The sequence below is a fragment of the Coloeus monedula genome (assembly GCF_965178545.1).
Source record: "Coloeus monedula genome assembly, chromosome: 5".
NCBI lineage: Eukaryota > Metazoa > Chordata > Aves > Passeriformes > Corvidae > Coloeus > Coloeus monedula.
Genome location: NC_138785.1, coordinates 16,635,994 through 16,663,968, shown reverse-complemented (window position 1 = coordinate 16,663,968; position 27,975 = coordinate 16,635,994). Strand labels below are relative to the sequence as shown.

Here is a 27,975-nt window from a genome sequence, read left to right as displayed (position 1 = left end):
TGTGATGAACCTTCCCAGCCTTTGTAGCAAAATTCTGCTTTTACTGCCAAAATTAATCCCATGTAAGCATCAGAGACGGGCACACTGCTCGGGGGTCATGGAGGGAACTGATGTGGCTTGGCATGGAAGGGGGGATGTGTGTGTGGGGAGGGTAACAGGGAAGAAAAAGTCCCATCATCCTGCGCCTCTGCACAGGAGTTTCAGGGTGTCCCACACAAACCCCATGATTTGCTGTGGGTCTCCCCTCCCTTCTCCACTAGTTGCCTTTGTTTGCATTGAAGAAGCTTGGAGAGTTTGCGCACATACACGCACGCACACACGCACACACATACGAAAAAAAAAGAGAGAGAGAAAGAGAAAAAAGAAAAGAAAAAAAAAGGTGTAGGATATGAAGAAAAAATCTAATATGATTAAAGCAGGATTTGGGCACTGGCAGAGAACTGCTGTGGGTGGTGGGTATTAGCAGTAACAGCTGCTGCGCTTCCCATTAGAGGAGCAGGCGAGGAAGGTCCCTGAAAGGATGGGTCTCCGGCAGGCTGGCAGGGCAGTGGTGGCAGCGAGCCCGGCAGCGAACGCGTCCCAAGGTAAGCGCCAGCGGCACCGGCAGCCTGAGCCCGGGCAGCCCCGGGGAGCAGCGCTGCTCCCCTGCGGGGATGGGCACAGGAGGGCGGCTGGGGCTGGGATGGGAAACGGCACAGCCGGGGCAACACCCAAGGGAAAGGGCTGCTGCTCGGGCCACTTCCATGAGCTCCTGCGAGAAATCTTATCCAGCAAGGGAGGTTTAGGTGTACCCAGAGGGGAGGCTGGCTCCATGAAGAGTAGGCATCCTGCCGCTGGTCTAGCAGGGCTGGGAGAGTTAGCAAAGGCTCCTATGACTCCCACGAGCATCTTCTGGCACACAACTGGTTGGAGTGGCAGGATGCTTGGCTGTGGAAAGTTAAACTGCATCCATCTGCTTGCTGCTTTAGGCTGGGCATGAACTGTTTCGCACACAGTGGCGCTTCTATTAGTCAGCTGGCAAGTTTCAGAAGTATTTGAGAGGGAGGTGTAAGCTAGACCTCCTCAGCCTCTGTTGCCTCTGAATTATTTACATTTACTCACTAAGTGTAATGACATCTAAGGCAGGAAAGGCTGCATGTTGAAAAGAAGATGTTAGTGCTACATTAAAATCAGAAGCACCTGCCTTGCGATACCTACTGCAATAAATGGCACACACTCATCCTTCAGCTTCACTTTGAAAAGTGCATTTTGAAAAAGCAGAATGGCACAACACTCTGGTCAATCTGGAAATGTGTTTTGTGCTGTCACCGCAGGGATGCAGCTCTGTGACACCCTGTGCCGGGCACCAGCCCCACATGTGATGGGGCCTGCAGCAGCTCTGCAGGTCCAAGGGGCAGATGTTTTCCCCATTGATCAGGCTGTACATTTGGGCTGGGAGTGGTGGAGGGTGCTGAGTGTGGCTGTATAGAGCCTGCTTCTCCTCCTAAAACCCACAAGACTCTTTAGACTAAATCTTTTCTGCCTGCTCCCTCCATGGGCAGCTTCACAAGAAATACATCCTCTTGTGGGGGGCTCTTCTCTCCCACAGCCTCAACAATTTACTTCAGAATGTGAATGCTGCAGATTCCCAAAGTGGCCCCAGGTGCCACAGAGATCACTTATTCCCTTTTGTATAAAGCCAGGGGGGAGGGTGACTCTGGAGATCAGATAAATCAATGGCACCATTCGGGAAGCCACTGCTTTGAAGTGAACTGCACGTTGTTTCCTGCTGTAGGATGGAGGATGGTGGGAGAGCCCACACTGCCATTGTTGGCTGGGCCTGCATGATGCTGTGCTTGGTCTCCTACGCGGCCGCCTTCTCGCAGGGCGCGAGCCTTTCCGCCTGCACCGACATGATGCCCAGGCACCTGAGGGTGCAGCTGCACAGCTCCAACAACAACTACGTCACTGTCCACACCAACGTGTCCTTCTACTTCCCAGGAGATAAGGTGCCAGGTAAGGAACAGCTTCTCATTCCTGCATCTGAAAAATACATGGTAATTAATCTCAAGCAATGGACTTAATCTCTCTGAGTTCTGGGAAGAGGGATAACTGCTCTGAGTGAGCTACAACACCTCTCGTCATGAGGACATATTTACAGAGGAATTCTGTTTGCAGCACGGGAGCTTTGCTGTGTCTCAACTGTGTCTCAACCATACCAGAGCTCATTACATGCAATGGCACATGAGAAGCACCTCCAGTGGGTGAAGTCACCCTCCCAGCCCCTCTGCACCACTCAAAGGGATCTGGGTGATTCACCTGACTCTTGGGCATGGTTGGCAGCATTCGCCATCCCTGGCATTGCTGCTCCTGAGGCAGAAGCAGACAGAGCTGAGAGGCATCACTCCCCAGCTTGGCCACTTGCCTGTTCATCCCTGTGCAAAACAAAACCCCTCTGAGAGCAGAACACGAGCTTTCGCATACATACAGAGTGGTGTCCAAACCTCCTTCCTTAAAAATGGCTGTATGCTGCCAGATCAAATATGGTTAACAGCTGATCATCAAGGAGAGATGCAGGGGAAGACTCAAGCAAATCCTGTGTGCAATTACACACTGAAAAACCAAAGGTAAAAGTCTGGCCTTCTGTATCCAGCATGTCCAAGACAGACTGTGAGGACAGAGACAGTAAGGTGTTTTCAGTAGCGTTGCCCCAGGTTTTTTTTCTGGGAACTCCATTGCAGGGAATTCACTTCATAACAGCAAGACAAATGCCTTTGTGTCCCGTGTTTTGTCTTCCAGTGACAGTGAGAAGCACCCGGGATTACATGGGCTTTATGCTGCAAGCTCGCAAAGTGTCCAACAACGAAATTGCTGGCACATTCATCTTCCTGCCTCCTGGTTCAAAGCTGCTGACTTGTTTTGAAGATGGTGACACAGTCACCCACTCGGACAAGTCACTGAAGAGAAACCTGTCCTTCGTATGGAAAGCAGCAGACCAACCCATTGGAGACATCAAGTTTTTGTAAGGACATGCTGGCTCCTAATCAGAATTTGTGTCTTCTCAGTAACAGGCTTGGCTTTATGGTTCCATCGTACTTGTCCAGCACAGTGCTTTATGTATCTTGAACCCAATACAGCTAAATACTTACCAAATGCTGCAGCAGTATCGCAGCTGGTACGTAAATCACCATTAATATCTGCTGGGTAGTGCTGCTTTTTATTTACACGGTCACTGTTTTCTCAGAATAGATACACTGGAAGATGACAGCTTAAGCATTTGAGGAAAGAGAAATATTAAGGCATAAAGTGATAACTGTGACCATGTAGCCTGTCTTTGTAAATAACATAGGACTTCCCTGCCTATATGATAATCTCGTATCTCACTTCTTAAAAAAAAAAAAAAGGATAGTTTTACAAAAAGTTAAATGTAAACAGAATTACAACAGAAAGAGAGTGAGCACCGTGTCAAAACTTGACATCTCTGTTTTGCACCAAAGTCCCAACCTGTCCAAGTAGTTTGGTTCTGATTTGGAATGAAATTAAACATCTTCTGACTGCCTTAGAGGAAGCACAGTGGCTTTTCATTGCAAAAGAGATTAAATTGTTATATTTCTACTTTACAAAACCACTTAGAAACTGCTTGGCCAGATCGTTGGCTGCTTCCCAAAACCTAAGTGTCCTGTTGAGTACTGTGGCTTGAGCATCTCGTCATGATTCAAGAAAAATTCATTGAAAGAGAAATATTGCTGCTTGGTATTTCCAATTTTTGGCCATTGCTTTAGATCAGAAAATACCATTAAAGTCTAAAAAAATACTATTAAACTCACAAAACCCCCAAATAAACCCAAACAAATCCCAACAAGACCTAGTCCTAGCTACCCACTCTGATACTTCCTTCACACTCTGGCTTTTGACCCTCCAAGCTGGTATCTGACAGACTCTCCCTATTTACACTGTCACGGCATCTGGAAAAATGCCTTGTTAGGCTTAAAAATGCCTTGTAAGTGTAATCTGGCTCAGGAAAACCCAGGTTGGTTTCCCCTTAGATAATTCTCAGAAGCAGCTGAGCAATCTGAGCTGAAATTCTCCCAAAATCTCCAGCTTAAATAAGGCTCTCTGGGTGAAGTTAAAGGTTGGCCAACACAATTTTGGCACCTGACAAAAAGCAGAGGATTAGGCAGGCTCAAATATCAGAGGGCTGAGAAGAGAGACTTTTTCTTCCCCTTACCTATTCTGCTGTTTGTACAAGTTACATTGGTTTGTTTTAATTAGTAAATACCACTCTTGTTTCCCTGCCTACAGAAGATTATAAACAGAGCTAGTCCAAGTTTTACAAATGTACTTCTATCAACATGATGAATGTAATACAGCTTTTAACTTTTTAAAAAAATTTATTTAAGTTCCCACACATTTTTTTGGCTGATCTAAATTATGAATGGTGATTCTTCACCCTGAACCTTTCTTATGGGACGTGGTATCTTTTATTTGTAAGAGAAAACATATGACAGACTAATCCTTTAAAATACTTTTGCGTTGGCTCTCTCTTCAGATTAAGGCAGTCTTTGTGATTAGCTAAACAGTCAGATGTTTTATTAGTGCTATCAAACCAGTAAATTCTTGCTTGATTATGTTTTAACAGCATCTCCATAGTCCAGTCATACTTTGTTTACTGGGCAAAGATTGAATCTGCTGTTGTGGCTCAGGGAGGACAAAACAAGACTCTTGCTGACGAGAAGCCTGATGTTGTAGCCTCCACACCCTCATGGGCACCAGCTGACCCTCACCCTACAGGTATGCAAGCAAAACCCTAGGTTTCTTACCAGCACCCCTGCAGAGTAGTTTTACAGCTTACTCTTGACAAATGTCCGACACAAGTGGCCCAAACAAGCTGAGGGGACCTGTTTAACTCCTGTGGCTGTCGAGGAGATCAGTGATGGCCATGGTGAGCTCATTGAAGTGAGGGCGTGGGTCAGCATTTGAGGTGATGGAGCCAGTTCCAAGGAGGGCACCAAAAAGTTAAACAGGGTTGCCAGATCTTAGGATTTCAATGCAAACCTTAAAATAATTTACCTAAAATCTCAGCTCTTGAAGAGAAGGAAGTGCAATTAGCAATGTTGCCTAAACGGAGGAACTTACTTGTCTCTAAATGTGACTATTGCCCTCCAGGTATCTATTTAGTTGTATTTATGCAGCCTTTGGTCAGTAAGATACTCCAAGAATTTACTTGTACCCAATTCAGATGTATTTCTAAGCATTTTTGGCATGGCACCAAAGCTGAGTTTTAATTATTTTACTTGACCACTACATAGGCAGAAAGCTTTGCTGCTTTAATTTCCATGTGGGTTCCCTTGTAAAAAAAAGTGACACGAAAATAAAAGAGTTACTGTTATGAACCTTCCTGGCAAACCTTGGCACTGAGCGGGATTTGAAATAAACAAACTGAAGACAATAGACTTCTGCTTCTCTCTCCCTGCTTTTTGTTTTGTCTCCCTGCTGGACAAGGTCCCACCTCTCCTGCAGCTGCCACTGGCTCCCCGCTGCCTGCCAGCCCCACTGGCATCGTGGCAACACCAGCACCGGAGCCAGGTTTTGGTGTGGGGTCGGACACTCATCCTGTTACTGAGCCAAAGCAGCCGCCCCGGACTTCGCGGGCTGTGTCCGGCATCCGGTCCAGAGGCATCCGGTCCAGAGGCTGGGGGCTGGAGCCATCCCTTCCCACCCAACGTGTAGGAATGGTGGATGCCTTGCAAGGTTCCCTCTCCCAGGACAATGCCTCCAGCTACAGCACCTTCAAAGGGTAAAAACTGCATGGTGGGAAAAGCTATTTCTCCAGTCCTTGTGGGGAAGGAAAATAGTATTAGTTTCCCTGCAGATGAACAAAGAAGATGTAGGAAGGTGTCTGTGTCTAGGGGGGAGGTGAGAGGGTGTTTTTTTGCTGAGATTTTGAGAAATAATCCTTTGGATATTGCACACAACAGACAGTGACAGGGAGAAAATCCAAAACTCCTAAGAACCCAATACTGCATTGCTCAGCACAGTGGGGGACTGGCCAGGTGGTGGAAAAATGTGAAAAAACCTATTGACTGTTACAACATTTTTCTGAAAGTGCATACAAATATTCAGTGAAACACTGAACTCAGCCAAACTATTTCTCCATCTGCAGGGAAAAGGAAAAAAAAAGGATGCAAAGCACTTATGAAACTTGGGCTTGAGTATGTCTGCTCAGAAGTCTTAGAAGGTTTGGGCTGCATGAGCTTTCATGCAACATTTCATACTGTGGGTATGAAAATGATGGGGATAGGAATCAGTGATCAGGTGTAATTAAAAATACAGCTTGTATGATCTGCATTGACTGCATGCATCCCAAAACTGCTCTAAGGAGCAGGACTTCTTGGTGGTGTGAGCCACAGGTGTCACTTGCTAACCCTGCCTTTCCTCTGTCCATATTTCAGAGCAGGAAGTATTACCAGTGCTGCCACCCCACACTTGTGTTTGATGTGTACAGGCAACAGGAAGGTAAGCACCAGGGGCGGGGAGGACACTTCCTCCAAGGACAGAAAGGTCTCAGAGGAGATGAGGGTAAAACCTCTCTACTGTGTCACAGCACCAAGCAGCCCATGTAGGTGTTGTAAGTGGCTACAACTACATTGAGACTCTTAAAAGTTTTAAATTTTTTACCTTAACTGGAAATTGGGGTTTATACCTCTTTCTAATTTAGCTTTTTTTTGAGCCCACTGCCTGGGTTTTTAAGACGCCCACTATAAAGAAAATTGCTTTCCCATATGTAGACATGACTACAGGCTGCTGGAAATGTGTGTGTTTAGAGATATGGGATAGAGAGTTAACGGGGTAAATCCACTATGCAGGTGATGGAGAGAAGAAAGATACAAGGAGAAAGAACTGGATCTGGTTTGCAGGATGCCAAAAGAGGAAAAGAAATAATCTCACACAAAATTAAAGCAAAAGGGGACATACAGCACGGAATGAGGCAGAAATATTTAGGAAGGGGCACAGGACAGAGAACAAGTAAAGGAGAGGTGTACCATGAGCACGTAGCATAGCCATGGAGAAAAGTGAAGAAATAGCAGTAGATGGAAACCAAAGGAAAGGAAGAGTTATTGCACAAAGCAAGGCCAGAAGAGCATAATGAAACAAAAATACTGAGAAATTAGGCAAGAATGGAGAGGAATATTAAAAGAAAGGAGAAATGAGTTGAAATAGAGCAAGGACTTGTGAGGCAGTTCCATTTTCTATCCCAAAGTCCCAAATCCTGCAGTATATCCTGACAGTATGGCGTTTGCATTTTGAGGGCAAGTGATCCATACACACGCAATCCTAACTTTGCCAGCCAGCTACTCTACAGTTTGCAGTTCAGCCACTGGAAGTCTTCTATTTACTACTGTATTTTAATAGCACCTTCAGAAACCACCCCTTCCACAAAGGATGCTCTGACCCTCCACTACTTTGCTTCACAGTTTGCCAGGGCTCCTACCTCAGCTTTGTGCTCCTGTCACACTGTCTTCCCAGGAAGCTTTAGAAATCACTAATGATGGTAGAGGTTGAGAGTTTCTCTGGTGTAATTAATGGATCTGTGAAAAAGCCTGCTGGGCTGGACAGGCTGGAGAGGTGCCAGCTACTGAGGGCCAGATCCAAATCTCAGTGGAGCCAAATTAAAAACTCCAGTACATTTTGCAGGTTTTGGATGGGGGCTCAGGTGCATAGTGGGAATGGAAAAATTCACTGGGGGCCTCCTAAATTGCATGCTTGTTTCCCAGTTAGTCTTGGATGATACCTGCAGCAAAGCCTGGGCTGCAGAACTGGCATGGAGCAGCTGGCATTTTGTCACAGTTAAAATAAGGTGCATGGAACCAGACAGTCCCTAGAAACAGGCGCGGGCAGGAACTGTCACTCCCACTAAAATGGGTGGTTAAGCAACATGGAGAGCCAAGGCAGATTTCTAACTGGCTGTGTAAACTGAGAAAGCAAGACAGGCTTTGGCGGGGGTTGTATGTGAATGCCCCAGAACTGCTGATGGCAAAGATCATCCCAAGTCTCCCATGTCCCTCCACTCCATAGCCTCAGAAGGGCAATACTGAATCCCAGTGGGTCCATGTGACCCTACACATGCAGCTTGGCTGAGAAGATCACACCTGCCCTTTCAGCATGACCCTGGCACCACTCAAGGTGGGAACTGTTTATTAAGTGATTTCTTTTTGTGATAATGATGCCTATGAAAAATACCACAACAGGAACTGCAGACCTTTAGTTCAAGAAAGCAGTGACCTTCCTCTCCATCTGTGCCCTTCACCTTTGCCCCTCCAACCCACACTGCCTTTGCCCCTGGAACCAACTGGAGTGCCTTGTTCCTCCCATGGCAGTTCTGGTATGGATGGAGCAGGGTTGCATCTGCTTTGTTTTCTAAAAGCTACTGAGTAAACAGGGAATAGAGAAGAGTTAATCTAAAGCCAGAGGGAGACATGGGCATCAGAAAGAGAGTTGAAGTGTTCCATGAGGTAAGTAGTGAAAACTTAATCAGCCCCCTTTTCTCTTCCTTCACTGCACATTTTGGTGTGTTTTTGCTTTCAAAGGGCAGTACCGAGAGTGGGACCACCTTGAAAGCCTCCCTACGTGTGACAGCATCTCCCTCTGCCCTGCACATACACACTCACCTGGGTGACACTGCTGCAACCACAGCCTGGTTGGGCGATGCCAACGCTGCCAGCAATTTGTCCTCGGCTTCAAGGCAAATAGCAGAAAGAGAGCTGGCACCGCAGTCAGAGGAGGCAGGGACCGGAGGGGAGGAGGACAAGGATGAGCAGGAGGCAGATCGGAATACCCAGCCATGGGTGACCAGACCAGCTCCTGAATCTGCTGTTCCTGGGAAAGGGGAAGGCCCTGGCAGAGGACCCCGACTCCTTGCAGCCCAACTTGGCATCCTCCTGGTCTGCACAGCCGCGCTGGGCCTGGCACTGGCAGCTGCCGTGCGCTGTGTCTGTGCCCAGCACTGCCACAAGCGGGCTGAGGTGTCCTTCAGCGAGCCCGACCCCGACGTCATCACCATCACGGAAAATGGGGAGGTGATGCACTTCCGAAAGATCCGGGAGAACAGCTTCGTGCTGGTGCAAGCCGAGTACAACTGGGTCAGCCCCTCGAGCAGTGGGAAGAAGACAATGGTGGTTTAGAGCCTCTGTGTGCTGCCATATAGGCAAACAAACCCAAAGCAGGCAGTTCAGACAGAGGTGTTAGGCAAAAGTATCCAAACTGCAGTTGCTGAGAAAATAGAAGCTGATAGATTGCTCAGTGTGTTACACTTACTGCAATTAATATTGTATATCTGCTCATTAGCTGTCACTGTGGCAATGACATATACTTTCTCTGTTGCCTTAAGGGTGTAGCCAGAAATAGAAATTCTTCCTCTCCACTGTGGTATTGACTCCTGTTTAATCTCAGAAAAAAAGTTTCTAGCGTTATATTTCTTTCTAGGAACTACAAACCCGTGATATAAACCCAACCATTCTCATTTAGGAGCTTACAAGTTTGACTCTGTGCACTTGGCATCCCTCAGATGACAAATATTTGCCACAAGATTTCAAGTTTCAATTTGAAAATAAAAAGCAATAACTCATTAGTGGAGAACATTGATCCCAAGAACGCTGAATTGATCCATGAGAGTGAAACACAGGATGGCAGACACCAGCTTTTGGGGGAGAAACATGCCTCCTCATCAGGTGCAAATGGAAGAAAATCTGTCCTGTCCATTTGCACCTGATGAGGAAGCTTGTTGAAACCTGACAGCCAACATTTATTTAGTCTTTTACTTTGAGTCAGCTCAGTGACACTGTGCAGAAACACGGACTGAGAAGTACCCTTCTCAGGTCACTTTGGAGATACCCTGCAAAGGCTGCATGGGAAGTTAACAGCATCCTTGTGTTCTGAGTTTGTGCAAACTTCTCTCTGACCATGTGGTTTTCTGCAGGAGGCTCCTAAAGCAACCCTTGGAAAAAAGCATGATCCTGGACACCTCCTAAGAAGGAGAGGTGACAACAGCAAGGGTAAAGTTTTATTTTACTGCAGCTTTAAAAGAGCCAGAAATAGACCTGATAATGATCCTCTTGAGATGTACATTTTAGAGCCTTTCAGAGAGCAGGAACTGACCCTCCTGGTGTCCTTTTCTAGGGTGGATCAGCTCAGAGCTGATCACTCCCAAGCCGTGTAGTGGGGGACAAAATTACATTTTGGTGATGCAGCCTAATTCACAGCCCAGAGCAATCCCCCTGAGCCAAGCAGATAATGATGCGACTTTGATGGTTCACCCAGCCTGCCTGATGACAACCTCCCCTCTGTCAGGAGGGCCCTGTGGCCATCTCCAACTAGTTGCTCATCTCCATGCTGGATAGTCAGTCACAGCCCTGCTCTCAAATCCTCCCTTACCTTACCACTGACTTCAGAGGAGACAGGCGAGACATGAGTTCTCCTGCTCCAGCTCCAGCATGATGCACAGAGTGCATCTTTTGCTAATAGTGCCTTCCATTAGCATTCAAAAAGAGCTGGTTTCTGCTGCACCATGATCAGTGACATTTGTGCTGCACACATGGACAAATTTCTGTCAACTTTACTTCTAGGCCCAGTAAGCCCTGGGCAAAATAAATGAGTAAGAAAAGAAGTGTACTCACAAATGCAGCTTGCAGAGATGAACTTGATGCTCTTGACCATTGCACTTTGAAGAGAAGGGCAACTGCACCATAGCCCCTTGCTGCAGAAAAAACAAGGGTAGTGCTGTAATTGAAAAGACAAAGTTTGGTTTAGGACTCAGAAGGATGCCAGGTGAATGGTTTTATATTCACTAAGTTGAGCTTATGCCCTACCTACTAGTAAGTCTCCAGGTTTTTAAGCACACATCTAGACATTTACAATGGCATTCCTCTCCTGTGTCATGTGCCTTAGAAAGAAATCATGTTTCTTTAACCCAGTGTAGCTGAACTGTGTAGTGACTAAAACAGACTGCATTCAAGTCATTGTTAATACAGCCAAGAAAAAAATCCTAATTAACTGAGAAAATAGGTCAACAAATTCTTAAATATTTAAAGAACTATCACATATTATTTTAAAAAGTTTCTTATGATGGCATAGCTGTTTATGAATAAATTACAAATACCTATGGCCTCTTTCACTGTCTCTCTAGGTTTAATGTTACCAGACTGCTTTGGTTATAAAACCAGAACCTTCCTCTCCTCAGATCTTTTCCCACAACCCAGCACTGCTTCTTACCAGGCTGACTAGAGCAATGGAGGTGTTTGATTGGGAGAGTGGCACTTCAACTCCATTCTGCCTTCTGCCAGACTCTGCCTTCTGCTAAATTCCTGTGCTCCAGTATTAATATTAGTAAGATCAGTAATGGTGAGCTCTGAGGGATACAGCTCCTCTGAATTAGTAATGAGTTTTGCTACTTTGCGGCTCTCTTGGCTGAGTCCTAAAGTGCCTGTGTTTTTTTCTTGACTTCTGAATGATGTTCCGCTTGTTGTAGTTGCCATGACAGGAGGAATGGAGGTCTTATCTCTTCTTAAAGCTGTTAAAAACATGAGCACTGGTTAATTTATTAAAAGGCAAACCATTCAAACATCCCCATTCTTAACTGACTTGCCTTATACAGAAATTAGTCTGTGCTCATGCTTGGAACAGATTTCCAAGAAAAAAATGACAGAATTAGGAAAACAAAGGCACAAACCATTCCAATATTTACTGGAGACACAAGTGAAAAACTTGCCTTGCTTCCCTCTCTAGGTGCATGACTGGGCTGGTCTCAGACATTCTGCTGGAACTGGGGATCACAGTTCCTCCAGGGCAGCTCAGCCTGCAGTCACCTGTGGCCCATGTCAGGCTGTCATCCCTCAGCAAAGTGATGTGGTTTGGGGTCAGAAGCACTGAAAGCAGCTAATGCACGCCTATCATCCTGAGCCTATCTCCCCACCAGACAAACAGGCATCAAACATAGTTTTGGCAGTGAAAATGCCTTTGCCTTAAAACCCAATGCCTTTGCAATGCTTGAGCTATCCTAACTCATGAAAAAAAAAATTTAGAAAAACCAAAATGTAACGTGGAGAGGTTGCACTAAGCAAGACAGTTCATCCAAAGCTTGGTTAAGTCATCATGGACATTTCCTGCATTGAATTGTCACTAGTAAGCAAAAAAGGCCAGACATGCACTGATTTGGTCAGCTCCAAAAAGGGTGCCAAGACTCACAGGAGATGCCCCAGGGCCCTGTGGGCCCAGAAGTCATGGTCAGCAGGGATGTGCGAGCTCAGGCTCTCCCAGATCAGTGGGGGATGCGGCCCCAGGCATTGCAGAGATCTGGCTGGCTGGCTTGGCCGGACCTTTTGGCACAGTTTCTACAACTACTCAAGACCACACAAACCAAGGAAGGCAGAGCAGTAAGGTCAGGAACCCAGACAGTAAAACATTCAGCAGATGCATGTGTTATTTATTCACTTAGATTTAAATAATAATTACAAATGCCTGTAAAAAAGAAAAGGAGATGCTCCAATGATTCCTGCCACATTCAGCTCCAAAAAAGACAGCTGCTTAGCAGCAAAAACAAATGACAAAGTAGCAGCCTGACCTGCAAAGCTGGTGAACAGCAGAACAGACCCCCACTCCTCCTGGCAAGCTGGACCCTTCCACTGCCCCTGCCAGGCTCTTAAGGCTCATTGTGTCTGGACAGCTCTGCAGGGCTCCCTTCCATCCTTTGCCTTCCCCTCTTTCCTGCCAGCTCGTCCAAGGCTATGAGAGGGCAGAGAAGGACTTGGGGAGTCACGACTTCCCCTGGGACCAGGAGCTGCTCAGAGATCTCTCCCAGCCCCTTCCTACCACCAAACCACTTCCCCTGCACAGGTCTCATCTTGGCAGCCCTCTTTCCTCATTAGTGTGTGTGTGACTCTCTCAATAAAACATTTTGCTACATGATGTATGAAGGACCGTGTCTCAAACCACATTTTACTGTATATTTAAGTGCATGTTTTGCTGATTTACTGCTGTTCTAAAGAACGTCTCCCTCCCTGAGCAGGGCAGGCCTGTAAAAGATACATCAGCTCTGACTAATGATTATTAGTACATCCCAAGGTTATGTCCCACAATCAAATAACGTGTAGGAGGGAAGAGAGACTCCAGCTTACTCGGCTGAGGACAAAGATCACAGATAGTCTCTTTCAATCTTCAGATTGCAATATCCATTACAGATTGCCACCTTCTAATGTCAAAGTATAATTTGTTGTTGAGAAAATGTGTCGCTGTTCCAAAGGCGAGTCAAAGATCAGCGTGGCTGTATATCAGCGCATGTTGATGTACATTAAGAACTGACGGCCAGGTACCAAGGACATCGGGCGGCTGGTGCAGAGGGAATGGCAGCAGACGTGACTTACTGATCCTTTCTGTGCAAACACAGGGCCCAGAGTGGGAAAATATTTAACCCAGTCGAAGTGAGGTGTCACCAGTAATTTCCAGTGTCTAAGGCAGCACCAACACGACGTGTCAGAGGCAGCGGCTGCCTGCAGCAGTCTTTGCCCGCGTGGCTCCGGGCAGGAAACGTGCAGTACTTGCGCTCCCGGGCAGATCCATGCAGGCCCACGCCGCTGGATCCATCCCCAGGTGCTCCCGGAGGGCAGCGCTGGCCGCTCCTCGCTCCCGCTGGCCGCCACCAGGGGGCAGCGTTGTCCCGGCGATGGCGGCCCCGCTCTCCCGGGCCGGTCCCGCCGCGGCGGGGAGCGCTCGGGTGGAGGGAGGGTTTGTAAACCTGCGCACTCATCAGTGAATTGTCAACTTATATCGTTTATACTCTGTCTTAATTATAAAGGCATTATAGAGCATGCACAGTTTCCCCCAGTGCTATTTTAAATTCCTAACTGTAGTTTGTGGGGCTTTTTCTTCTAGAAATCCACTAACAAATGCTGCTGGGAAAACAATAGGCAGGGTGTAGGTTGTCTTACGTCCCCTTCTCCTTGCCAGCTCCCTACGGACAAAGACATTTAGGACAGGCAAAAGGCAATCCTCTCTCCAGTTCCAGCAGTGCCTGTCTGGGCCCCCTGGTCAGAGCGATGCGCTGAGCCCGGCTGAGCTCGAGTGACTCCAGCAGGTCACAGCCCTGGCCAGAGAAAGCTGAGGCAATGCTGTCCTGGTGGGTGATGCAACCAAAGGCTCTGAGAGGGCTGTATTTCTTGCTGGAAACATCTGCCTGTCACTTGGCATTTGAATGAGCAGTTGGAGGCTGCTGGTAGATGCTTGTGTCACGGTAGTGACTGTGACAGGCTTTTTCCACCTCTGAGGAGGAGATGGTTGTGACATTTGTTTTGAGTGCAACTTTAAAGTCACTGAGTTCCTGTGCTTGAGAAGAGTTTCTTCCTAATATCTATTCTAAACCTACCTTCACTTTAAAGCCATTCCTTCTTGTCCTATTACTACTTGCCCTTGTAAAAAGGTCCCTCTCCAGCTTTATTTTAGCCCCTCTCTTTGCAGCGGCTCCCAGAATTTCCTGCTGACAGCTCGCAGGAAAACACCCTGTGTGACATCATGGCTTCTTTGGGAAGTTCATCGCCACCCTGCTCTCTGCAGCCGCTCGCCAGCAGCTCCTTCCCAAAAAACACCTGGTAGAGCACATGGCTCCTGCAGACAGCATGCACGTGTCCAATCTGGTTACAGCTGTGGCAGGCGAGCAGTGCAGCACAAGCCAAATCTGCCAGAGGTACCCAAGCATTGCCACCCTTCCCGTACAAAGCACGAGGAACATGGATGCAGCACAGTCCATGCTGGCCATGTCAGCCACAGCAACACCCTCTGGGAGGCTCCCTGTCCTTGCTGTCTATGAGGCCTAATGCTGTTCCAGGCCTACACCGACAAGGGCAGTTGTGGCACCTGGAATGCGAGGCCAAGGATGCACAGCAACTGGAAGCTGTAGATGGAGAAGGATGCTCCTGCTTTCAGCCTGTCAGAGACTGAAATAGTTTGTGCCTCAAACATTGATATAAAGTTTTGCTCATTATAACAAAAACCGTATTTAGAAGCTACATCCAAAGAAGCCACAACCAAAGAAGCCTCCCAGAAGATACCTGACTGGGACTTTGGACTGTGAGTTAAACCACTAAGACAAAGGAAAAACCCATTCTTTCATCATCTCAGGCCTAGGAAAAAACAAACAAGGCGAAGGAGAGGAACGCATCCACAAGAAAGCCAAACACAGCAGAGATTCTTCCCTGGCTGAGTTTGGGGTGGGGGAGACCACAGCCCACAGAAGCCAGGTTTACACAGACTCCCCCACCCCAAAATGAAGATGTGGGAAGAGGTTTCACGTGTAACCTCTGGTCAGAGGCAGTGAACACCCATCCTCCCTTACACAAACTGGCCCAGCTGTGGAACCCCCAACCCCACAGGCTACATCCACAGGACATTCATGTGAGAGGCAGCTGAGGGGGTGTCATAATCCATCAAAGGCCCTCCAAAGCGCCCCCCAGAGTCATTCCTGAAGCCTTGCACCACAGGACTGCACGTGATACAACAAACCCAGAGTCTGTTGTGAATGACAATGGCAAACTCCCCCCCCTCCCCCGGGAGGTGCCTGGGTTTTCCTACCTAGCCTGAGCATATATTAACCCATCGGATTCTCTGCTTTTTGGTTTCACCAGCAAGAAGACCATCTGGAGAGGATCAGTGGAACATCATTGGGATCCATGGAGTGGTGATGTTTTCCTTATTCTGTATTTGTCACACTCTATCCCCCCCACCTATTTTCTATCTCTTTCTTTTCTCTCTCTCTCCCTCTCTCTCTCATATTTACTATCAAATAAAACCCATACTATTGTCACTGGCATATGGTCTTGTTTGCACCTTACTTTGGGCAGGGGAATTTCTAAGAACCAGATCATGACACAGCCCCAGCTGCCATTCTCCAGGAACTGGACATATGTCTCTACATTGCTCTACTGCATCAAACCTAGGGTGAAGAAGTCTCTTTCCCATCCTGTGGTGATTAGGTGCAGGGCTCAGTCACACAAGCAAACCAACAATCATCTTGCATCTGTGAGACTGGCTCCTTGATCCTCCCTTCTCCCTATCTGCCAGGTTTATACATCCCCCTCATCTTCTTTGACTCTTCTCTTTCTCTGCCCTTTTCTCCTCCCTGCTATCTTTTCCCCCTGAATCCAAGGTTTGTCCCACCTGTGAAAAGACTTGGTGTTGAAGGTGCTGTTAACCAGCTCACTTTGGCCTTTCATAGTGTTACTGTGCAGTTTCCTGGGTCCTGCTGCTCCTACCAGGTTCTTCTCCCCAGAATGACCCCAACTCTTCCTTCAAACATCTCTGAAGTGTGGCCACCTCACACATCAATGTCTCTTTGCTACCTGTGAAATCTTGCTCTTCCTTAGGGCACTGTAGCTCCTGTCAGTTTCTCCCTGTCTTTATGAGAGTCAGCAATTTTGCTTGTCATGCTCAGGAGTTTCCCAGGTCTGCTCTGTTAGCTAAGGCTTTTGCCAGGCCCTAGTCACCAGCTCGTGCGCCTCAATGCATTCCCTTCAAGGCGTCTGCATGTGGCATCATTTTCTCCTGTCCTCTTCCTAGCCTTGATGTGCCAGTCTTCTCCATCCTGTGGTGGCTCTGAGCACTCTCCTCTCTGACCAGGCACAGTTCCAGCCCTTTGAAGTGATTCCCTTTGTGCCCAAGTGGCCTAGCGCAGCCTCATTTTGCAGGTCCTGGGCAAGGAAGTTCTTGCCTTGCCCAGGAGATCAAACTGGGCTGAAAACATGGTTAACTGCAAACATAGGCAACTTTATTTCAGCAACTAAGTCAACGTTAGCATTTGCATACATGCAGAGGAGCAATGTGGGCAGGACAGAGCAGGCCTTTGGCATTGAGGCGGCCTTTGGATCAGCAGCCATTGCCTCAGCAGGAAAGAGTCGTGGTCCCATGCAGCCTGCACTGGATTCTGTCCATTCTCCTGCTCAACCTGTAATTCCCTTTAGGTTCTTCAGGAGCTCCTTGATCTGAGCGAAGAATTCCACCAGCAACTTGACTGGAAATGGGCACTTGTTAGTCTCTTTCACTGGTGTTGGTATTGGACTTAGGTATTGAGTGGGGGTTGGTTTTGGCCACGGCTTATGAGCGGGGAGTGCTGTTGGCCATGGGTTATGAGTGGGTGGTCGGGTTGGCCATGGCTTCTGAGTGGGCCATGGGGCATTTGTATGATGAGTCCAGGGTTGCGAGGCGGTTGTATGACTCCATGCCCGAGAAGCCTCTACTTGTGGAAGCAGTTCCATCTGGACCAGAATCCAGTCATAGAAGTGCTGAACAGAGGTATATATTCCAGGATGTTTTGCTCTGGCACAGCCTCTTCCCCAGCTGGTCACTCCGACGACCCAGAAGAAGTCAGCGTTGTTGTCTTTGCACATGAGAGGACCACCGCTGTCACCCTGCAGAGGAGCGAGAGGATTAAGGACTGGGTGGCCCCTGTCAGCACTGGGGCTGCCCTCCTCTCTCACAGCCCCTGCCAGAGCTGTATTCCCAGCAAAGCAAGGCTCAGCTCAGGTGCTGGAGCCTCCAGAAGCTTGGCTGGGAGTGGGCTGGGGGCCTGTGAAGTCAGGCTCTCTCTCAGCTCTGCACAGGGATCCTGGATGTGCAGAGGACAGATGTTCCAGCATCATCATCTGGACCTCTGGGCTGCCATGAGCACTAGTAGGGCTTTCTGGGCAGAGTGCCAGGCCTCCGGGACAAGGGAGGCACTGGGCAATGCCCTGCAGCTGGGGAATGGGTGGGAAGCCCCAGCAATGGTGGGGAGCCAGGGCTGAGAGTGACTGGCCAGGGAAAGCAGGCACCAGGCTGTGCTGGGGCACTGCTGCCCACGTTGCTGGGAGCTGAGTGACTCATCACATGCTCCTACCTGGCAGGTGTCGATGCCACCCTCCGGGTAGCCAGCACACAAGTTGTGGGTGTGGATGGCCCCTGCGTACCACTCGCTGCTGTTGCAGACCTGGACACTGATAAGGTGGACCTTGGCCTCCTGCAGGACATCGCTTGATTTTTGAGCTGTGAGCACAGAAAGAAATGAGGACACAGCAGCTCACTGCCACTTCTCCTCCCCTGTCTGGGGGTGATCCCCTTCCCTAGGGCTTGGCTTTGCCTCTGCAGAGGTGCTGGAATGCTCTGTCCCTGCTGTCTGCTTTTAGGGAGCGGGCAGCCTGACTCTGGCTTTGGCCTCTGCTGTCAGGAAGCCCGACCCATCTTCCCAGTGTGTCGAGCTTGCCCTCCATTTTTGGAAACTCACATCTTGCAGTGGTGGCACCCCAGCCAGCGACATAGCAGGTTTCCAGCTCTGCCACATTTAGCGTGGCGTTGGGCACACAGACCAGCTGGATGTAGGGGCTGCACAGGACAGGCTCGTTCAGTTCCAGCAGCGCGATGTCATTGCTCTGGTCAGAAGCGCCGTATTCCTTGTGAACCAGCAGCCGCTTGATCAGGCGCACCTCGGCCCCAGGGCCCAGCTCAGTCAGCTGGGTGGCCCCGATCAGCAGGCGCATGGCGCTGATGTTCCTGAAGGCACGTGGAGAGAGGGGTGAGAGGGAGCAGAGCCTGGAGCTCTGGCAGCGCAGCAGTGACCAGCCTTCTGCTTCTCAAGGCAGAAAGAAAAGCAGTACTATGGAGGTGGTGACTGCTCTAGCATGTCTTAGGCTCTGCCAATGTCAGCTGGAGGCTGCTAGGAAGTAGCGGCATGTGCCCAGACTTCTCCTGAGCAATCTCTCAGCTGGGCCCTGCATTGCCCAGGCACTGGGCACACTGCAAAGAAATGAGATGGGAGCAGCATACAGTGCTGCTGACAGGGCACCTGCTGATGTTGTGGGGATATCCCTGTTCCCTGCTCCTCCTTACCTGGAGTCGGCAAAGCAGTGGGCTGCAGTGAGGACCCACTGTGTGCTGATGAGGGACCCTCCGCACAGATGCCCCGTGCCTGATACTGAGGGATCTTGGATGCTAACAAGCCAGGGCCAGGCCCCTGCCTTGGCACTTGTGCCACCCACGACGCGTGTCATGCCTTGCTCATCATCAGAAGTCAAAGGCCGGAGCCCACAGCTCCCTCTGCAAGAAGAAAGTAATTTCCATCCTGCTCCATGGCTTGCTGCTGCTCCAGCAGAAGCTCCCCACAAGGTGTGCAGGGACAGCAGGCCAAGGAAGGCCATGGCGTGTGTGCCTGTCCACAAGGAACTGAGGCTTCCCCCACAGGGTTCGGGAAGCTGTGGCCTGACAACGGAGGACAAGTGGGCCCTCTCCAGGGAACCCCTGAAATGTTGCCCAAGCTCCCTCCCAGAGCCCAGGGCTGCTTACTCGCAGGTGTTCCACATGCCCTGCACGGGCCTGCACGTGGCCAGCAGGACAAGGAGACAGAGCAGCAGCATCACTGCCCGTGGCTCGTGTCAGCTGGGAGAGTGAGGCCTCTGTGCGGCAGCGCAGCCACAGCCACAGTGCCCACAGCACCCTCGGCCCCCGGGGCCGATGTCACAGAGTGGCCGGTTCTGTGTTCTGGGCACTGCGGCCTCTGGCACAGGGAGCAACATGGAACCATAGAATGGTTTGGGTCAGAAGGGACCTTAACAATCACACAGTTCCAACCCCTGCCACAGGCAGGGACATCTCACACCAGAGCAGGCTGCTCAAAGCCCCATGCAACAGGGACTTGAACATTTCCAGGGATGGGGCGGCCACAGCTTCTCTAGGCAACCTGTGCCCATGCCTTACCATCCTCACAGTTGAGAATTTCTTCCTTATACCTATTCTAAGCCTGCTCTCTTTCAGTTTGAAACTATTCCCTCTTGTTCTACCACTACTTGCTCTTATAAAAAAATCCCTCTCCAGCTTTTTTGTAGGCACTTCTGCTTGCGGGATGAGGGTGTGCAGGGTCTGGGGCACAGGAAAGTGCAGATGCATTTGACGGCAAGATGGACAGTTTTGCTTTCATTCTTTAAAATACGAAAATTTGACTGACTTTTCCTATCATGTAGTACCTAAGTAAAAGTCAGTTTGGTCATGTATGTGTGGTATTTTGGCCTGAACATCTTAAATGGAAGATACCTGTGTCCCTGCTCTCCAGGATGACTTCTCAGCCGCAGTCAGCACCCTCCTTGAAGGACTATAAATGCTAAGTACTGCCTACAAAGAACAAGGCATCGAGAAAACACTGATGAAAGCACATGGTATTAAGAAGCATTGATATATAACTGATGAAACCTAGTTTTGCTTCCCATGCCAGCCCATATATTCTGAAAACCTCCTGAAGAACCTTAACTAAACAAACAAAAAATATGTAATCAAAATGGCATCTAAATATTAACCTGTTGACTGATACAGATGTATACAGTTAATATTAATACACGTATTATTCTAGTCCCATCGTGCCTTCTACCCCTTTTTCTGTTTTCAGACAGAGCAAGGAAAAGACACACACAAAGAAGAAAAAAATGAGAAACTTGAGAAAGAGTCAAAATCTGCATTCACAAACCAAATTAAATTTTTGGACACCTCAGTGTTTGAGCACTTTCTTTTCAATCTTATTAGAAGTGCCCAGTTTTCAAAGAGCAGCTGTCCTCCCAGAGCGATGGTTACTGTGATGTGTCAGTGCTAGCTGAACATCTGCCATCACTTCCTATTTTGGGAAATGTAGGCCCCCATGAGTTTACACTTTTTGGATTGTCAATCTCTTTCAAGAAGTTGGCGAAAGGTTTGCATTTGCATTGGTTTTACTTATCTGAGTCATTTTCCCATTCTTATGATAACCCTATTTCTCAGTGAGAGGTTGAATTTCTGGTGTAGTAATATCCCTCCACATAAAAATGAGGGCTCAATACATTTTAAAAGAGAGTAGTTTAATCATTGATGAAGGTACAATATTTTGAGTAAGTCTTAAAACCAGCAGAGGTCACACATGAGTTTCTTCCTTCCCCTTTTCCTCTTCCAACTTTTTTTTTTTCTTTTTTTGCTTGTTTGTTTTCTGCTGCCTGTACAGCTGGATTTTTGATACTACAAGGCAGCTAAACTTCATGGGTGGAAGATACTGAAAAGTAACTGTTTGAACAGACCCAGTGATTCTAAACACATATTTTCCTGTGAAAATTTATGCTGTGCCCAGAATATGAAATGATGCTGGTTTGCACAAGTTGGCAAAATTATAATGCATCATTTTAGTGACAAACAGGAGAAATTAAAAAGTATGTGCATGGGGGGTTTTTTGTTGTTGCTTTTGAGGTTTTGGGTTGGTTTTTTGGTGGTTTTTTTTTGGGGGGGGGGGGGTGGTTTTTGTTGGTTTTTTTTTTTAAGATGGATACAGCAGTCAACACATTCAGAGGAATCTCATACAATGTTAGTTGAGTAATGTCAGCCAGAACCACAACTTCTGCTGACATAAGGGTCATCTAGAAAGTTCTCTTACTAGTGAAGATGCTGAACAGCTGAATATCTGAATGGGATATATGTCTCATGCTGATTTGAAATTTACTAGAGAAATACAGACTTTGGATAAACTACATTGTTCCTGTCTTCTCATTTCAGCCTGTAGTAGCATCCTGCGTGTGTGGGTATAAACACTGGTATCTAGGACAGATGTTAAGTAGATATTAGTATTTGTTAATTCATAGAGTTTTGTAGTAGCATGTCTTCCAATTAGTTGAGACATGTTTCAACTCTAAATCAATTCCCAAACAACAAAAAAAAATAAACGAGGGTACTTAAAAACTAGTTGGAAGTGGGTGATCAGACTCTTCCATTAATTAGGAAAAAATCAAAGAGACAAGGGAAGCATGTACTGCAGAAGCACCAGTGACTGCACCAAATTAGCTCAAATCAACAAAAAGCTAATTAAGTAAACATAATAATTACCTACAATGTATTCTTAAAAGATAAGAGGAGCACAAAGTATCTGCAACTTCCAGAACAGCGGGAACTGAAACAGTGGAAGATGCTGGAATACTCCAGGACCTGGTCCAGGCCCTGGCTGTGACACACAGACAGGCACATGGACACAGAGGGTGTCCAAGCTGAAGATGTTCAGCTCCACTGTCAGCTTTGGCTTCTCAGGAGACTTGGGATGCTCCATAATACCGGGCAGGGATAAATAACTGAGCCATTCATTACCACAAACCAGTTACCTCCAGTCTCCAGGTGTGGTCACGTTCACCAGAAGCTAAGAATCCACACTTATCAAGAATCCATGACCACCAGCTCTCTCATTTTCCAAACTGCAAAAAACCAAACAATAATAAGGCCCAGGACAACCGTCAGTCCAAATTTTTCACTTCAAGTCAAAGAACTGATTTGACTTTTGATTTTTAAAGGACAACTATCATGGCTTTTAAGCAATAATCTGCAGAAGAGATGAATAGCACACTTAGGATCTGCATGATTTATTTGGCAAAGCCTATTAGTTCTTTCTGGAGCAAATTAATAATAATTCTTATCTGTTTGTCAGTGAGAATTTAATGTAGGCTGAAGAGTCATTAAGAGTTTTCTTCACATGGAAGTCTGTTCAAAACAGAACAAAAAAGATGAGTTTGAGAAAAACGCTTAATAAACTCTTCTTTAAGTGAAAAGTACTCAAGACTTGACTGTTAATCAAAAGAACATTACTTACCTTACTCAGCATCTCTGCACCAGAATCTGGCAGCAAGTTTTAAAAAGGAACCCTTATCTCTTTTTTTACAGTCATAATTTATAACAGCTGAATTATTGGCTATAAATACTCTTTTCTTTCTGCTAATATAGTATGCTTCTGGGATTGTTCAGAGCTAATATTTTTTTACTAAGAGAATGAACTCCCAAACTGAGGCTTCTGTAAAAAAAAAAAAAAAAATTAAAACACGTTTAAAGTAGCAGCTATTCTAAGAATATCAGTGTGCCATCTTAACAGACAAAATTTTATTTTCACTAGCATTAAAAAATATTGAAATTTCTCACTAAATTTTTTTAAACATAGGAAGCTGCTTCTTGCAATACACTGGAGCATATTTATGCATATACCAAGATTTATATTCCATTTAAATATAAAAATTCAAAAGGAATGAGTTAGCAGAGTGAGTTTGCTGTTGAAAGTGGAGAGTTAGATAAGCAAAATACATTCCTAAAAGTATGTGAAGTATCAAATTAGAGAACATAGACGATAATGGTTTAATATACCTCATGATACATGTGGAGGAGTTCTTCTACAGGTACTATGCATCTTACTTTAAAACAACAACAAAAAAACCCTACCAAAAAATCTTCCAAAAACTTAATACCAGCAAGATTTGAATTTTGTTGGGTTTTTTTGAAAATGCCCTGATAGATACTTAAAATGAAATGATTTGGGACATTGATATGTGATATTGTAGCTATGTAGAGCTCTTTATGCCCTTTACAATCAGAGAGGTTATGTTAGTGTTTTGTGTCACAAACAGGCACTACCTGATCCCAAACATGATAAAGGTTGGGCTCCACTGACTGCAGCGCTTCTGTTCTGTTCCCTGACTCACACAAAATCTCCTGTATCACAATTCCCCTATGGTCTTACACCTGGAGAGGCCAGAGGGAGGGGAGTTTGTGAGCACAGGATGGTACAGTACTGTGGGATTTGGCTCCAGCTCCAGCAGAGATCCACGCGCAACGCTCACAGCCTGCTGAGCTGGAAAGATACAGGCTTCTCACATTAACACTCTGTGAGCTGCAGCAAACAGAGTTACTGTATTAGCTGGCTCAAATTGTGTCATACTCTTATTTTTAGCATGCTATTATGCCTCTGGGATATATTTTATTTATCAGGGAATTGGACCTAAACAGATATTGTAGCTGTTTTCTAAAAAAGGGCTTTATGCAACTTGCTGTGAGCTACCTGAAAGACTGTATGTTTTGGGGAAGGGGTAGAGTGAATGTGTGAGGCAAATATAGTAGTCCTGAGCCACTTCTGGGAAATTACAGTTAATTTTTCAGACAGAGACCTAAAATAGATCAAAAAAGGGTTTTTTTGTAATTTTTATGAAGAAAAATAAAGGTTCTTCCAACATTTCTCTAATTTGAAGCAATATTATGAAACGGAACAAGTGAGATTTTGCTGGAAAACTTGGCAAAATGTATCAACAGCAGTATGGGATTGCCCAGAGGACTGACAGTGACTCTAATGGATCCAGCAGTGAGCTTCAGGGTCTGCATCACGTGGGTGTTCCCTTCCAGGGGAGCTGCAAGTCCTAACAAAGAACACAAGAACTGTAATTTACATGGGTTAAGTTGCTCAGTCCCAGCATAAAAAGCTGAGTTCTGCTTCCCCAAGCATCATCTTGGAAAGCTGCCCTGGTTTCTTGGCTAAAGGACAGGGTCTCTAAGAGAGCTTGGAGAGCAGATGAGAGCATCATCTTGGTGATGACACCAGGTTCAGTTAGGGACATCTAATTAGGAGAAGTTAAAATTTAAAAGAAGGGGAAAAAGACATTTTATCACTTACTTCATCAAGCAGTGTTGACAAGAAGTGGCAAAACTACACAGAGAAGGCACCAGGAAATAAAACAATTTTGTGACATCTTGGGTATGGGCTGTGCAGCAGACAAAGGAGAGAAACAGGGAAAGATTGCAGTCACAATGCTAAGGAACAGAGGGAGCACAGAACTGCAAAAGCTTTTGTCAATAGAATTCATACCCAATTATTGTCACAGCACTCTCAAATTTTATTTCCTGCATTCCTCCTGGCAGAAGGCCAGTTCTCACATGACCTCCATAATTTTTTTAATCCTATCAATGAAATTGTCTTTCCTTCAAGGAAGCCCATTTTCTTTCCTTTCAAGACAGCTGATTTCCCTTAGAAGTTGGAATCGTTTCACAAGAAAATTGACCATGAATAGCAAGTTTTCTCTTACAGGGATGAACCAGCACCAGCATGCTAACATCTGCAACACTTTGATTTTGTGACTATTATACTAGAGGTAGCCCACCCACACAGGATGCCACCCAGAGGCTTTTAACCTTTTCTTACCCAGGTGACAAATGGTTGTGCCAGGTGGCAGTTTTGAACACAGGCAAAGAGCAGATGAGATGCACCAGCACGGGATCCTTAGGAGATGCACAGCCTCTTCCGTGGGCTGCAGCTGCTGGGTATGGGCTGTCCCTGGAGCGCGGATCACAATCAGTTCCTAATCTCACACCTGCTTCTGGTTGGGGCTAGTAACACAGTCAAAGTTCATCTGAACCTACCAGGCAGCCTAAGAATTCACAGGTTATTTTGTTACTTAACCAACCCAGGTGTTCCTATCAGCTCAGCATAAGAATTCTGCATAAGAATTCCAAAAGCCTTTGATTTACCTGCCCTCCCTGCCCCTGACTATGGTCAGAAGGTTAGGTGGCAGGGAGCAAAGTCTGATTCAGCAGCAGCTATTGCTCATTTTCTTGTCAGTCTATAGGTCACTGGCTTGCAGAAATCTCTGTGGAAATGCATCTAAAAATATTTTGAAAACTTGGCCTCCACTGATGAGAAAATTAAGTGGTGACTCACACTCTCATCAGCTCCAGACTTGATTACTGCAATTTGATGGACTGAGAAGCTGATGTTCCACCGAGACTGCAAGTTGCTTAGGGGAGCAGCTGAGAGGCCTCATTGGCATTTGTTGTTTCCAACACATCTCTCTTGTCCTTTTAATCACTAATAAATTTAATTTCACTTCTCACTGAAGATCTCACTCTCCACCTTTCTGGCAAGAGGAACAATCCAGAGGCTGCTTTCATGATCTCTGCCGCAGCTCTAGATGCCAGCATGAAGCAGACCTGCCTGGAGCAATGCCTCCAACCTGCATTTCCCAGCATTGCTTTCCCTAGTCCTGCACAGCTTGTCCGTGGAAGTCCAGAAGATTCCTTACTGTCCTGCAGGGTGCTGCCTGCTGAATGAGAATTTTACAGGAACAGGACATATCAGCTTGGAGGAATTTAAGTTCAAATGCCTCCTTGTAGAAGCCACAGTCTAATGATCACAAGCGATAATGTGGTTGAATCAAGAAAATGGCAAAGAGGAGACCACGTCCCTCTCCTGACATTGTTCTGACAGGATGCTGTAAGTTTTGGTCTGGGGACTGGGGCTACCCCACAGAAACAGGGACAAAAGAGATTTGGTTTGTAAAATGCTGGAAAGGGCAGGCCATCAAATCTGAAGTAAAATACTCTTCATTTACTCTCATCATGTGCTACATTATCCCTGAGCTTTGTTAGAACAATGGCAGGGCTCTTCAAACAGCTTCCCTGGGGAGACTGCTCTGCAGCTTAACAACCTTGCTCTGGAGATGTGCAAGTGTAACCAAGGGCAGAATTTAGTCTCTTGTCTATTTAACGTGTTTGAGAGGGACTGCCTGTGTTCCTGGCACTTCATAATAACAGTAATATAAATGCATTTGGATTATAACCAAATGGAGAAACTATGATTTAGCCCTTTATTGTGTTGTAATTCCCAAATGCATCAGCATCTATTTAAGTGCAAAACAGTCTACAGTTTACGAAGCTGCGATTGTCTGCTGTAAGGGTTCTGTATGAGATTATGATTCAATACAAAACACAATTCAGTGTCTGAAATTTCATTTTTAATGGTAGAATAACATCAAAAAAAGTAGCTCTTTCTCCATATGCAGTCTTGCAAAAAAATGTATCCCAGGGACTTGGCCCTTTCTAGTCATTTCTACATATATAACTGCTCATCTCTTATGCACGTATGCACTCGCACATAAATCAATGTGCTTGCAGACAGACCATATTTCATCTTGCCTTCTAACCTCCCGCTGTCAAGATATTTCCACAGAAAAATGTACACAAATAAAACTAACAGCTCCTTTTTCCCTGACTGCCAGAGTAATGTAGGGGACTACTTCTGTAAAACCAAAATCCTTTTGCTCTGTGAACAAGCACAACTGTGCAGCTTCTGCTGAGATTGCCTTTCTACCACATAACCTGTTCACACTAACTAGTGGATCAACGAGAAAAAACACAATCACATCTTTGATTTTAATGGCATTAAAAATTATTTATCTTGATAAGTTACTGGAGTCATCAAAAGCTTTTCAATTTAGTGCACAAAACGGGAAGTAAAATGTTTGAGTAACTCAACACAAAGTGCTAACATTCCCCCTGACCTCCGAAGTGCTGTTTTATTGTTTGGGTGGGTTTTTTTCCTCCACTATCATTAAATGGGATTATAGAGATGCAGAAATGATTTAGAGAATCTTCATGTTGTAACATGGGCAAAGTTCTCATTTGCCATCAGTTTGGCCTGATTATGTTTAATATCTATTAAATTTAAAGACAAGAAGTTGAAAAGATTCAGAACTGTTTTAACCCTTTACTGAAAAACTGTTTGGGTTCCATGAATTAATTTTCATTTGATGACAATTAGCAGTATTCTGAGGACTTTCTTTCCTCAAGTTCATAAAGTATCTCCAGACAGTTAATGGACTTTTTTTAAAAAACAAGCAAACAGTTTAAAAGCTCACTCACAAAAGAATAAAACAGATAACAGAGGTAAAAATTTGACCAAGAGGATAAATAATTTTATCTTGTTTTCCCTTTAACAAAATTGAACTCAAACCCACTGTGTTTATTAAAGACATATAAAAAGTCATAAAACAAACATCTTAACAGTCTTCAAACATAACAGAATTGATGTACACAATTAAGTTTCATTAAGTATGGATTTAAAATATGTATTTCAGTTTAGCTTGATATTCCCTTTAGACCAACACCTTCAACACTCATACATGATATTTAAGCTGCCCCAAAGCAATCAAGAAGGACTTTGTAAAGACTCTAACAAAACTACATGGTAAAACAGTTTGGAATATCCTTAAATGTGGAAAAAAAAACCCCAAAAAACAAAGTATGTTTTCAATGGAATCTAAGCTAGTTGTTGGAAGTACTGAAAGGCAGAGATTCAGTACACAGAGGTAGCTCAGTAAGGGTACTTGCAGTGTTCTGACTATTTAGCAT

The 27,975-nt window shown here is 46.0% G+C and overlaps 2 protein-coding genes across 2 annotated transcripts; one reads left to right on the top strand and one right to left on the bottom strand.

The window, feature by feature from the left end:
- Window positions 1-1,775: 1,775 nt before the first annotated feature.
- Window positions 1,776-9,161, top strand: REELD1 (reeler domain containing 1; the record flags this gene model as incomplete). The annotated part of the gene is made up of 6 exons (XM_082281278.1): window positions 1,776-1,995; window positions 2,779-3,001; window positions 4,619-4,770; window positions 5,482-5,776; window positions 6,432-6,495; window positions 8,568-9,161. 6 exons carry the CDS (start codon window positions 1,776-1,778, stop codon window positions 9,159-9,161), a joined length of 1,548 nt encoding a protein of 515 aa, XP_082137404.1.
- A 4,342-nt stretch (window positions 9,162-13,503) lies between these two features.
- Window positions 13,504-19,040, bottom strand: LOC309572812 (acrosin-like; the record flags this gene model as incomplete). The annotated part of the gene is made up of 5 exons (XM_082281277.1): window positions 13,504-13,739; window positions 16,964-17,426; window positions 17,894-18,039; window positions 18,278-18,543; window positions 18,880-19,040. The coding sequence occupies 5 exons, from the start codon at window positions 19,038-19,040 to the stop codon at window positions 13,504-13,506; spliced, it is 1,272 nt and encodes a 423-aa protein (XP_082137403.1).
- Between the last annotated feature and the right edge of the window lie 8,935 nt (window positions 19,041-27,975).